At 35.2% G+C, this 14,851-nt stretch overlaps 1 protein-coding gene across 1 annotated transcript in view; it reads right to left on the reverse strand.

Moving 5' to 3' along the window:
• Positions 1–1,811: 1,811 nt before the first annotated feature.
• The window catches only part of LOC135200706 (uncharacterized), a 57,808-nt gene continuing 44,768 nt past the window's right edge, over positions 1,812–14,851 (reverse strand). The window contains exons 2-3 of the mRNA XM_064229314.1: positions 3,176–3,206; positions 1,812–2,380 (exon numbers count right to left, since the gene is read on the reverse strand). Of these exons, the coding sequence (XP_064085384.1) occupies positions 1,812–2,380; positions 3,176–3,206 (600 nt within the window). The remainder of the gene's footprint in view (positions 2,381–3,175; positions 3,207–14,851) is intronic.

Below are 14,851 nucleotides of genomic sequence, written 5' to 3' on the forward strand. Positions count from 1 at the left end.
ATGATAATAATTAATCTGTCCATTTATTTTGTGTATATGATCCATATTTTAGTAAACGTTTGACACTTACTGTACATAATAAAGCTACAATATACAAAAATATAGGTAGGACTACTGCGTAGACATTTTTTTTTTGCAAAAAAGGAGGTTATATTGAATTCTATTCACACATTGTGTGTCCAGGTGCATTCACCAGATACTGGCAAATAATAATTTGTTACAAGTTTGTATTATATTAAGTTTTTCCTTTAATTTGTGCTTATTGAAACTGTCCTATCATTATAATTTATTATAAATTAAAAATGTATAAAATGTTTCATGAAGTTTGTCATTTAATTTGATCTTATTGCAAAAAGGAGGTTATTTTGAATTCTATTCACACAGTGTGTCCAGGTGCATTCACCAGATACTGGCAATATAATTTGTGTTACAAGTTTGTATTATATTAAGTTTTTCCTTTAATTTGTGCTTATTAAAACTGTCCTATCATTATAATTTATTATAAATTAAAAATGTATAAAATGTTTCATGAAGTTTGATCTATTTAAAATTGTTCCAAAATAAACATATTTATAGATAAATATGTACAAAATGTTTCGGATTTTATTTACTTATCTAATAATATATTTATAAAAGTAAAAATGTATAAAATGTTCGGTTCTTGTTGTTTATTTTCCTCTTTATAGAAATACCCGGACCATATACTGTATTTAATATGTTTGGATGAGATTTTTAGGGGAAAATAATAAATATATTATCCTTTGCTTTAGGGGAAAATAAAAAAAATATACATATAAAACATTAAATTATTGAAAATATAAAAAATAAACTAATATATATTTTCAACAATAAACAAATTGTATTGAAATTTTAAGGAGAAAATAAATAAAATAAATCTAATAATACATCAAACAGTCAAAAAATGCTTATGTTTTATAAACATAATATATAAAGAAGAATATAAACAACAAAAACAAATTTCTTTGTTTTATAAACATAATTTTTTAATCGATCTTGTCCCTAAACCTGGTCCGGATTGTCCGTGTACCGGTCCAGCTGGCAAACGGCGGATAGAGCCTTACTCCTACCCAGTCTGAAAAATACGAAATTCTATTGATTAAAGTCTGAAAAAAATACGAAAATCTATTGATTAAAGTATTTATTATTACAATCTTCATCCGAAAATGACATTCCTTACCGAAATGATACATATTTATAACAATATTATTATCCTGTGTTTATTTTCCGGCCGGTTTCGCACGTTTTCTCCCGTTTTTCGCCCCACGGTTTTCTCATTTCCGTACTACCGCCAAATAATTGCTAATAGCAAATAATAGAGAAACTGTGCCATTCTTCAAATTCCTTTCCGCGGCAACTGACTCCGAGTCTTTTCCTCTGAATTCTTTAGACCATTAACCGGTAATCCTCTGCTGATGGTGTCTGGTCTCCTCCCAAATTCTATTTACCTTTCTTCAACTTCGCTCATTAACAAGTTTCTTCTTTTTTACTTTTTTCTTCTTATTGCTCCAAAATACATTGTTGCTTCCTTCCTCTCCACCTCCTCCATCATCCTCCTCCTCCTCCTCCTCCTCCTCCTCCTCCTCCTCCTCGTCTGGCAATTTCGTTTTTTGCCATTTGGCGATTGGCCATTTTTGGAATGGAAGAAAGGATTCCCACTTTCTTGAATGAGAGAAGATTCCGTTGCCTCATCAATCGAGTTCTTGTAAGCAGCTTAAGCATTTTAATGTTACCTACGGAACTGTTTCATTTAATGCTCTTTTGTTTTTAAACAAGTTATCTTATTTGTGGCTCTAGCAATTTTTTCCGCTGGAGTTTTCACTGTATGAATTTTTGCCGTAGAACTTTTTGCTGCTGGAGTTTTTGCCGTAGGAATTTTTGCCGCTGGAATTTTCACAGTAGGACTTTTTGCCGTTGGTGGTTTTGCCATAGGACTTTTTGCCGTTGGTGGTTTTGCCATAGGACTTTTTGCCATAAAACTTTTTGCTGGCGGAGTTTTTGCCATAGGACTTTTTGCCGCTGGAGTTTTCGCCGTAGGAATTTTTGCCGTTGTCGTGTTCGTCGTAGGACTTTTTGCCATTAAACTTTTCACCGTAGAACTTTTTAACAATGGAGTTTTTGCCGTAGGACTTTTTACTGCTGGAGTTTTCGACGTAGGAATTTTTACCGCTGGTGTTTTTGCTGTAGGACTTTTTGCCACTGGAAGTTTTCTTGTAGGAATTTTTGCTGCGAGACTTTTTGCTGTAGAACTTTTTGCCATAGAACGTTCTGCTGCTGGAGTTTTCACTGTATGACTTTTTGCTGCTGGAGTTTTCACCGTAGGACGTTTTTCCGCAAGGTATTTTACTGCAAGGAATTGTTGCTGCAAGAAATTGTTGCCGTAGAATTAATAGAGTATGTCCAAAGTATGATGATAAAAGCTTATTTATTTATAACAGAAAAATCTGGTAAAATCAATTCAAGTTATAATACATTTTCAAAGTGACTGCAAGTTCACTGCAATATTCAAGATATAAAAAATAGTAAATATAAGGGAAAATAAAGTTTTAAGGTCAAAATAATGCAAGTTACAATCAATTTCAAAATGATGCAAGTTCATGGCAATATTTAAAAATGAATAAAAGTGAAAATAAAGCTGTAATTCAAGTTTAGAATGAATGCATTTCGTTGCAGTAGTCAAATTGACGCTGAGAATCGTACATCGAAACAAACCTTTGTATTTTTACATAAATATCTTTGTACCGTTTCTTCATGGAAGTTTCTAAGCCTCGTTTGAGGTCAATTCTTTTCGTCTTCGCTAGACACTCTTCGCTTTTTAAAATGTTTATCAGCTTCCAAACATTTGGGTGGGTGTTTCTGACACAACTTTGTAAGGCGTTATGGAACCCTTCTACCTTATTGCTGGTGTTTGGTAAAGTATTCAAGGTCCGTTCTTGAACATTTCACACAACATCCACAGGAAATGCTGGAGCGACTGTTCGTCTGCGAGGGTTCCTGCCTCTTAACCCCCCCAATGAATGTAATGGGTTTCGAAGTAGGAAATCAGGTCTTGAGGCCAATCATTATTGTCGATTAGTTCCTCCTCCTCCTCCTCTTCCTCAGATGCACCAAAAGCGTTCCCAAGGGGAAGAAATGCGAGCACTGCAAAAGCACTTACCTAAGGCGTTCAATTCCGAATCATTAGCGCCCTTTAGGGGCAAAATCAGATACTTTTCGGAAAATATTTTTGACTAAATGTAACGAACATCCGGTTACTTTCGCATTTGGAAAATTATTTTGGATAGTATCATAAGAGGCTCTTTCAAAATCAACCATTAAACTTTCAGGTTGTCAAGTTGAACACAAATACTTTACAACCTATGTCTCTGTAGATTTGTTAGGAAGTACCCAGGGCATAATATTCGTGGTACACTAACGTTATCTATACCCTGTAGGGGTTTAGTGCCGTCAGTGCACCTCATGTGAAGGGCTATGGTTAGTTGCATTTTGCCACCAATATCTGTAGCCAGAAGTTATTTGACTAATAAGAGAGTAAAAAATGTAAAATGAAAACCACTGAGGCTATGTTTGATGACTGGAGGGTGGATGATCAAAATAGCAATTTGCAGACCTCTAGTCTCACTCAGTCGTTTTTAAGATCTCGAGGACTGACAGAAGAAGTGCGGACAGGAAAAAGTGCGGACGGACAGACGAAGCCATCTCAATAGTTTTCTTTTACAGAAAACTAAAATCTCGAAAACGATTCCATCTGCAAAAGAAAACTGATATAATCAGTAGTTGTATAGATAAGAGCGACTGTAATAAGAAATTTAGTGAGTACTAATATTAGCAATGAGTCTGAGTATGGATAACACTTATGTGGAGTAATCAGTTCTTGATCATCTGTATAATAAGTAATGATGCGAATTATCATAAAGAAAGGGGAAGAAAGACGTACACTGATAGGAGACGGATGCGTATGGCTGTAATAACTAGGAAATAGCAATTGGTGAATTCCAGTCTGGTCTCGTCATGGGCTAAATACATCTCCGATGAAAAAAACGAATTCAAATCAAATCTATGAAATTTATGGATCAATCCAGACTTCCAATTTCATCATGCCGGCAAAGAGGTGTCTAGTTATGTCAAAGTAAAAATGCATTTTGTGCCATGAAATGCAACGCGCATCAAAATGCAATCCTTTGATTTGAGTAAATGGGAAGCGCTTTTCATCTGAATCGAGTTTTGATGTGGTTGATTAACTCTCAGATCAGTAAATATGACATTCAGGAAGGAAGAGATGGGCGGTTATGGATCAGATGTGTCTGGCGTGTTTATCCCTGCAGGAGATACGTTGCTCTCTGTATCTCATCTTCATTTGATTTGATTCGTGTGATTCATGTTCCGTCGTTTTTCGGCTAGATGGGATAATGCATTGTGTATTTCATTAGATTTTAATCTTTATTCATATATTATCGGATTTTTGGGGGGAGAGGTTTAGATGGCGCCCTTCATTTAACTATGGTTCAGGTGATATACAATCTGTTACGGCATTTACACAGAATCAAGGATTAAACTGGGTTTTCTGATTTTTCAAAAAGTGTTAGCATCATAATTTGCAATATTAATAACCTGTCAAAGTAAAATATATAATTGTAAAAGGCTCTTGACTCTTATAAGTAGGCGAATGTGAATAGTTTTTGCATGGTTTTTCCTATGCTACAGAGAATAAAAGGCAATTATAGGACGGACGTAATTAATAAAAAAACTTACAGTACCTTCGTTCACATTTGTTTTTTTCGATAATAATTCCTTTACTCTGAAACTGCCTCAGTCTCATGATTCAAATTTGATTTTTTAAAATATTTTCATTTACCTACTGGGCTGACTGCTTCTTCTTAAGGCACCCGGAATCATATTCCCAAACTGTAACCGAGTGCTGGACCTTCCCTGAGAAAGCGGGACACCAGATCTTAAAAACTGACTACATAATCTTCTTGAGAATAACCTAATTACGTTTCTCAGTCCCAAATTACACCATGGACATTATTTTTACTTAACCTAACCTAACCTAACCTATGGGCATGACAAAACAACCTCAAACATATGATGATTCCTTTCTTTTGAAAACTCATCGTGGTCTCTCTCTTGCTAGAGCTTCCGAATTCTCCCCTCGCTCCCTTTTCCAAAATTTATAAAAATCTTTGAATCCAGTAATATCTTAGTCTTTGGGATTTGGATATAACCTAACCTAACGTAAGGCAACCTGCTCAGTGCTAGGTAAATTCGTCTGGCCTCATACCTTACTATAACTTATAAAATAATATTTTAAAAATTTAGATTATTTGAGTCGACTTTCTAATAATGAAAAGGGGGTTGTTGAATTTCAGCAACTCTAAACACTTATTTCACAGCTGAATTCGCCAACATACTCTCGTCTGATTGAGGTTTTCTTCAAAGCAGTTTATTTGTAATACTTTCTCTTTTACTTCATATGACTTTTACGGCTTTTGAACCATTTCCAAAAAGTTAGGTTAGATTTCGAGGCACAAACATCAGCAGAGACAAGTTTTTGTTAGGCTGAGCAGTTCGCGAAAGTCCGAACTACTTAAGTTTTCCCCTGAACTTTCAGGAAAAACGTGACTCGTAAAGTTGAAAGGGGAGGGGGGAGGGCGGCTTTTGCTGCAGTGCCAAGTTCTGTTTTGTTATGTGATGTTTTACATGGAGGGAAATGCTGCAAGAGAAAGAAATATATTTATTCATTTCTCGTTGCCTTTCCCTCCATATTTGGCGCTCACGTTTTTATTTTTGTAAACTTGATTAATTGTAAGAAATCCTGGTGCCTCAAAAAAATGTATTTTTCACTTTTTAGTTTATTTCAATACGAGCGTCTTTAAGAGTTATTTTTTTTTTTATTTTTTTTTTTAGTATTGTTTTAGCTTTTGAGAAAATGTAACAGATTTTATGATCATAGCTAACGAAATTGATATCTTGTCGAGCCAAAGGAGGTTAGAAAAGTCTGCAGTTACTAAATTATCTTGTAGAGTCAAAGAAGGTATAAAAATCCGTAGAGTTATAAAACCTTTCTACAGAGTCAAAGAACTTGTGAAATATCTGAAGATTTTCATACAAATCCCGAGATACTGGGAGAGGTCACTGTAGGGCCCACTAGAGGTCACCACCTGACCATTTAAGGTTGTATCGTCACCCGAATTGAGTAACCATGAAAACTTTCAAGTCCATCGAACGAAGGGAACAGGTTAGAAATTGAGTCAAAAGTTTTACCCAGACAGACAGACAGACAGACAGACACAGAAGTCAGGTTAAATACAAGTATGCAATAAAAACAGTGCGTCCCATAAATGGACCTTAATCTCCCCAACTGAACAAAACTAGGAAATGCTCTCGTAAACAAATTCCATGTTCCACAATGATGTCTGATAGTGAAATTCCCGGTGTAGACATGACGTCTTTTAGTCGATCGCCGCTTTCATATGTCGAACTCAGGGCATTTGCCCTTGTTCTCGGCTCAAGGGCACAGTGAAATCAATCCTTACGTTATTTTAATATTGGCATCTGCATTAGCATCAAATATAGTTCACAAAGCATCATAAAATAAACTACGTTACTTTTATGATCACAAAAAATTCATAGGCACAATGAAATTAAACTCCTCTGATGCAACGTCACACGGCAGGCAAAAACATTTCATAATTAAATATCCGACTTCCTAAAAAAACACGGAATCTAATTCTAAATCGAGGGCTGCATATAATAGCGTTGTCATACCTCCGGACCCGAAGTCTATTCGGGCAACGAAAAGAATGCCTGACATTTATGCAGAGTAAAAGTAACACGTAAATATTGAGCTTGAATTAAGTGGAAAGAGAGACTCATTGACGCGTTACTTCAAAGCTCTTGGCGATATATTAATTACATTTGGCTGCAAAAAAATGATAATAGGTTACCTCACTTACGAATGGAAAACATGGAACTGAATTCTTTAATCATTGCAATATTAAACCATATAGAAACAGCTTGGAGAGAAATGCACTACAGTGTTCGCAGTTTGGAGGAACTGCTTTCACTTGGAGGTTTTTCATGATTCTGGTAATTGTCTGGCTTTCATTGGAGCTTTAATATTTAACAACTAAGACTTCACATCTGAAATGCATATATATAATTTGTAGAGAGAGAAAGATCTCTGCTAAAGGAAAGTGAAACTGCGGAGTGGAGATAAGTAAAGGACAGTAGTCGAAAGGCCTCCCTCCACTTCGCTGTTTCACTTTCTTCCTGTCTTCTCCCTTTATTTATATATTCATCACGTTCCATATTTTCGTGATTCAGTTATACCTAGGACTGTATACACACACACACACACACACACACACACACACACACACACACACACACACTATATATATATATATATATATATATATATATATATATATATATATATATATATATATATATATATATATATATTATATATATATATATCTCCCGGTAGTCTAGCCATCCTCACTCAAATTCCTAATTTATGCTCGAAAGATTTAGAAGATAGTGGAAGTGAACATTAATTCGCGGAGATTCATTAAGAAAAAGGAAGAAAAAAGCTGGCATCCCCATCTTCGACAAAGAAGCGAAAAAACGCCAAGTATTCCCCCTTTTCCTTTTGCTTCCGTGTTCCTTTGGGGTAATGACCTGAAAGAATAGGCCCCAGAAGACAAAACTGAGTGAATCACTTATAGCCCTGAAGGCCGTGAACCTTTCCCAACAAAATGAATCAGAGAATACATTATTAGAGAGAACAAAAAGGGAAGAGGAGAGAAGCTCCAAATGTCTGTATTGTTCTTTTCGAGTAGAGTATTGTGGCTTCCGTTGTCTCCCGAGAAACAGTTTTAACGGAAAGGTATTAATATACTTATGTTAACTATTTCCAACAGTAGTATCATCTTTCATTCGCATCACTTTCGTATAGTAAGTAAAAATATTCGTAGGTTTATCGAGATTCTTGTATAACAGCATAACATACTCTCCCCCTTTTTTTATCTCCTTTTATATTATTCTTTTTTGTAAGTCACTGGCCCATTATCAGTACTTCTAAGGCCATATTTTCGTTTTTGCCCCCACAAATTCATAGAGGCATGATCTTTTTTTGGTGTTGGCCACCTAAATCCACAAAGACAGAATCTTTCGTTTTTTGTTATAAATTCATAAAGGCTTGAGTTTCTTCTTTGGCCCTAAATCCATGAAGACAGAGTCTTTAGTACTTGGCCCTAAACCAGTAAAAGAAGAATTGTTTTCTATATTATCCTTAAAATTAATAAAGACATGATCTTTCACTTTGTTCTAAATCCATGAGAATTGAATGAAATTACCATTTCCGATAATGAACTATCATTTTTGGTGCTCAATCATTATGATTAAGGTAATTTACATTTCAGAGATCCATGATCCGGTTTCCAACTACCAGTTATCGTGAAATTCCTGTACTTTCCTAAACAAATAATTTCTATAATTTCATTTTCTTGTGCATCGCCAAAACCAATTTGATCAAAAGTGTTCGCATTACCACGGAATATAAACTTCGTGTTCATATTGTTAACAGTAAAGTTTGATCAAATGCCCTGAATGTTTTAACATAAAATAACACTGATGGTCGACCTTGCAAAGGGAGGCACCACGGTTTTGCCCTTAGGATTAAGGTAAATAGTCAGTGGTAAAAAATAGACCCCACATGTCTACTTATCCATTTGCTTTCGTATTCCTCTAAGGTAATTGATGGGAAACGAAATGTGTACAGACTACAAAAAAACGAATAACATTAGTTGTCTTGCAGTACAGTGATATCTAGATGTTAAATGTCAATATCCCCAACACCTTTATGCTACAACCATATCTATTCTCTGTTTTTTTAAACTATATAAGAAATTCCTTCACTCACCGCATCGTATTTTTGACATAAAAGGGGAAGCTTTGAATGTAAAACTAAAAGAACAAATAATATAACATAAAACATTGTAATAACAACCGATATCCTGGAATATTTTCAAAGTGCTAAGGATTATATAATTATTCGTTTTCACATGAGCCGAAGAGACAAAATCCCACTACTGAAATGATGAATATGAAATGTAATTAAAAATGAGAAAACAAAAACTGTTGTATTTGGAATCTCAAGGACAAATATTATTAATTTAACCTAGCGGTTCTTAACCTTTTGATGACTCTAGACCCCCAATGAATGACCCAATATGGTTCCATAAAACTTTTGATTAATTAAGTCCACTTTAGTCCTATTTGTTGACAATACAACTAAATATACTTAGTTATCTACATACTGCAGGTATGAATAGTTAGGAACAGAGCATACAATAAAATCAAAAGCATTTTTAGTTTTATATAGTTATTTATTTACAAAATGTACCCATGTCTACATTGACATATTAAAATTGAAATCTATACAATATCCAAAGAACCAAGCCCCATACTCTCAGCATGTGGGTCTCATACCCCCGAGGGGTATGGATACCCCTGTAAAGAACCCATGATTTAAACGATAGTTGGAAAAATATAAATATTTCCACTATAATTGAAGAGAGACAATTTCCAACCATCACAAAATCGATCTTCCACGTAATAGAGGGAAAGAGGAGCCCTTTCCCCGGAGCAATAAAACCAAAGGACTTATGACACCAATAGACGGAGCGAAACCCATATCCTCTGTTCATGGCCGATGCATTTTTGTCACCTTCTCAGTCTCTTATCTTCACGTTTTTATATTTTACACTACTTTATCCCTACGTCAATTTTTTCCGGGAATGTTAGGGTATTTTCAGAAAGACGAGATAGGCAATTTTCTTTTGTCCCCAGTTCCCCATTTCATCCTATTTTCTGTAATATTTTCGTAAATGCCTGCCTGAATATATGGGTTACAAAAGGTGCATTTTCTCTCATTTTTAACAATATCGTAATTGCTTCATAATATCAAGGAGTTTTATGAAGAGGAAAAAGTGTACAAAATCGACCCTATTATTGTATTTAGTTACATAAAATGGTATACTTCAGTGAGAAACTTGTCACTGCTTCTTAGCTCCTAGATCTTGAATGCTTGGTTGATACCGGAGAGTGAATAAGCGTCAGTCTCCTTCAACATTCAGCCTGTTTTCTGTATTTGGTCTTGAGAGCAACGAGCGAGGAAAATGCAGCTTTGCAAAGATACTACAAGGATCTAAACATCCTTAGAGTCCGAAAAGTCTTAACCAGAGGAGCAGACTTAAGACACTAACGTTATAAGGCGATACTTTTGCATTTTTTCAGTAATTTCTGAATATTAGTTCCTCACTCTTGTTAAGAGAGTAACGAATATAATTAGAGAATTTATACTTTTTTTCCTGGAACTAGCGCCCCCTGGAATTGCTGACACCCCCCATGTTGAGAACCATTATTTCAGGTAAAATGCTACGTTACTGAAACCGATTCACCGTCGCCATGTCGGAAACTAGACGGATAAATCTTCATTGTATTTATGCCTACCTTCCCATTGAGATCCAAATAAAATTCCGTAAATTAACCCTTAAATTCCGGGAAAAGCTTCCCCATAATACGGCGTCGGTGTCTGTTTAATGTGTTTGATTATTTATTCATATGGGTCATTTATACGAGGCCCAGCGAGTGAATAAGGGGGGAGGGGAGTTTGTCCCCTCTTCGCTCACGTGGCGCCATTTGCTCTCCTTTTTTATTCCCTCCATCATTCGGGTCTTTAACGTTAACGGTAACAGGTTGCCCTCCCCACCGGACTCTGGATTAGCGAAGAAATGGAACGACTGTTCCCACCTGTTGGGGTTTCCGTGAGTCTGACGGTAAATTTCCTCACACGATATCTTTTATGTTTATATCTCGTCTCTGATTGGCCGATGAATTTGAATTGCGATGTATGATTGGTTGTAAACAACGTGCTCGTCCACAATCAAGGACGGCTTCAAACGAATTGACTGAGAATATTTACCGTAACTTCTAAATGAAAACAGAGATAGCATAAACCTCCACGTTTAATAATAATTTACATTTTAATTTCCCTGTTTGAAACAGAAGCTGAGGCAATCTTAGCTTAAAACCTTATATTAATGCCCTTTTTTTCCTAACTATTATATCATCTCGCCAAAAAAAAAAAAAAAAAAAAAAACAAAAAAAAAAACAAACACTTCCAGTGAGATATCCCTCCCCGAAACATACTTTATTATGATATATTCTTCTTCTTAAAAAAAAAAAAAAAAAAAGGTCTCGAAAGGTAGCATTAGCCAAAGAAGACGTTATATCCTGGACGCCAAACGGTCAATAAATAATGAAGACACGACGATTTTCGCCGGAAATTCGGCCCCAACCGTCACGGTGTGACATGAAGGATGGGAGTGGAGGGGGGAGAAGGGTGAGGATGTCCTAACGGACACAATATCAATTTTAGGGAATAAAAGAGACCGTGGAGAAGTCAAGAATCAATAAGTTCGGAGATGGAGAGAAGTAAAGGGTCAGATTTCTCGCTTTATTATGCACCTTTTTTTTTTCCAGAATAAACGATGTCTTGATAGTAGAGTTTCTCTCTATTTTGTCTTTTCTGAGTAAACTTCTTTTCAATAGACTACCGTTATATTGTTCCCTTAGGGCTACGATTACAACTTTGTTTATTTTCATTCCTGCTTTTTACAATTAACTCGTTAAAGTTTTCCAACTGTGCAAAAAGAATTTGTGAATTCATGTTGAAAGGGTAATTTTCAATGCTAGGTAATGATCCCACTGGAAATTACAACGTTTTCGCTTTTCACTCCTACTACTTTCTTGATAAATTCCTGATACTCTATCGACGCCATATATAATATATATATATATATATATATATATATATATATATATATATATATATATATATATATATATATATATATAAATATGTGTGTGTGTGTGAGTGTATTTAACGATATTTATTTTAATATATTTGAAGATGAAAAACGTCGCCAGCGGTATAAGTGACAGAAATTTATAAGTAGACACACAAAGAAACTATTTCATATTCGTTTCATTTCTTGTAGCCCCATAGGGGGGTAGTGCACTGTAGGCCTTACTGTAGGCATTACTTAATGGTTCTTTGCAGACGTGCCTTCAGGTCTTATCTGCTATAGCTTTCTTTTTTTTTTTTACTATACCTCCTTTCAATATTCTCTTTCTTCCATCTGCTTTCCACCCTCCCTTAACAATTGCTTCATAGGGCAACTGCGATGTTTCCTCCTGTACACCTATCAACCTTTTTAAACTGTCAGTTTCCATTTCAGCGCGAATGTCCTCATGGTCCCAGTGCTTGGCCTTTGGCCTAAAATCCTTATTCAATTCGATTAAATAATTCTTGTAGCACTTCCTTCCATGTATGCCGTCTACACTTTTATTTTTGTAGACATGAATAATTTGTAAGAAAATGTTACTGTCTCGAAAAATTATTTTTGCACTTTTAATGCATTTTAATAAAAGCATGTTTAAATTTTCTTTTATTATTTTTTCTTGTTTTATATTTAATTTTATCAGAAATTTTAAACAATTTGTGATTGTAGCTAAGGAAATTCATATCCAGTCAGATAAGGTATAAAAATCCGTTAAAGTTATGAACCTTTCAACAGAGTCGAAAAAGCTGTGAGATATCCGAAGACTTTACTACAAATCCTGAGATACTGGGAAGCTCGCTGCAGGGTCATTAGAGGTCACTGCTGAGCTATGATCATTTAAGGTTGTGTTGTCACTGGAATTGAGAATTCATGCAAAATTTAAAGTCCATCGGGCGAAGGGAACAGGTCGAAAATTGAGTTTGTAAGTTGACCGAGAAGACAGACAGACAGACAGACAGCAGACAGACAGACAGACAGACAGACAGACAGACAGACAGACAGACAGACAGACAGACAGACAGACAGACAGACAGACAGCAGACAGACAGACAGACAGACAGACAGACGACAGACAGACAGACGCAGAAGGCAAGCTAAATAAAATCATGTAACGATGATTCCCCATCGACTGATCTCTAGCTGCTTCAATGAGCGCAGCAGGATATGAATTCGTGGAGCACAATCATAAAATCCCTTTAGTTCTATAAGTTTATGTGTATAATTAGTGACAGCAAAAGTGTATAAACAGTAGGGCAGATGAGAGTCGTTATTTCTAATATGGGAGAAAAGAAAGCAGGTGACTCCAACCTTTATTCAAAGAAGTTATTTGCTACGAAATATTCCTCTCTATGAACACTAATGTTTTTTCGCATATATATATATATATATATATATATATATATATATATATATATATATATATATATATATACGTAAAGCATTTCAAATTGAAAATTACCTGTGCTTGCACATATATGAAATATTCGTCTTATTTAGGAGTGGTAAACAAAACCAGCTGTGTCTACTAATGACGAAATGCCATTGTAAGATTGGGACCTTAATGAACGTCATTAGTGAAGCTTAATTAAACAGGTAATTAGAAGAAGACTACTCTGGGTCGGCTCAATTATGCATTTGGTTCCAGACTTCAGATTGTAATTAAGATTCCAATTTTAGCGATTTCTACCTTTGGTGATCATTTGCACTGACTGTTTGTAAAAGTTTTGAATAAGACGACGAAATAAAAACGGGAATTAGAGAGCGTAACCAACATAATGTCAGTAGACATTAATTATCGCTTTATTATAAACTAAAGGATCTATTTGATGTCTACTACCTTTTCCATTCATAATTATAGCTACAATTATAGAAAAAGTCTGCAATTTTTATTCGAACTTAGCATTCGTAAGAGAAAAATGTGGAAAATACGATGATTATGACTCGTTGGAATTTTCATGTTCAAAGAACCTCAATAATAATTGCCATCATTGCCAGAAGAAGCAACGCACCTCTCGAAAAAATGAAAAAAAGGGTGGCCATAGGTTACAGGTATTACAGAGGACATATCGATTTTGGTAATCATTCTTCTTTGAAGAAATCGCCCCGAATAAATGTGAAGAGAAGTTAGAAATTTCACTTAATGTTTAAATAAGTCTTTAGCGTTCTAATTCATTCCTATGGGAAATTATTATGGCCGAAGTTTTGTAGATGAGCTTTGCTATAATGGTCGAGATCTCTTCCAATACAGATCAATTGGAAACTTTTTCAATTAGTCCATCTGATAGGAAGTTTTTGCTCCTCTCTAGAAAATGAACTGATATGTTTTGAAAACAAAGCGAAATATTTTCTTATGCTGTCATTCCTCTCTTAAAATACGATTAGCAACAGAGAGAGAGAGAGAGAGAGAGAGAGGAGAGAGAGGGAGCGAGAGAAGAGAGAGAGAGCAGAGAGAGAGAGAGAGAGTGATCATGATGGTTAATCTACCTAACGAAGAAAACACGATCAAATTTGGATCCAGGGTAGATTTGAACGACAGATATGTGAGAAAGTCATCCTTAATTCTTCTTCAAATTCACATAGACGGATTCAATGATGATGGACCAGTTATAAGTTTTTATCGGTAATGGAAGTAGGAAACAAGTCTTTTTGACTGGTTCGAAAAACATTAATATTGGAAAAATATTGATTGATTGTGTTTTAACGTCCAATTACAAATGCAAAAACAATCTTGAGTGATTGTTAGACAAAAAGTTGAATTTTTCATGTGTAATTCGACGATCAGGAAACGGCTTTTGAATGACACTGACGCCCTTTATAGTCTGGCTGATGCGAATTTTTATGTAACAATACCCTTTCCTATCAGGAGTTTTCGCGGCTGTTTTAAAAGATATAACACTGATAGCAAGATTTCAATTAAA

The sequence above is a fragment of the Macrobrachium nipponense genome, chromosome 27 (assembly GCF_015104395.2).
Source record: "Macrobrachium nipponense isolate FS-2020 chromosome 27, ASM1510439v2, whole genome shotgun sequence".
In the NCBI taxonomy this organism is placed as follows: Eukaryota; Metazoa; Arthropoda; class Malacostraca; order Decapoda; family Palaemonidae; genus Macrobrachium; species Macrobrachium nipponense.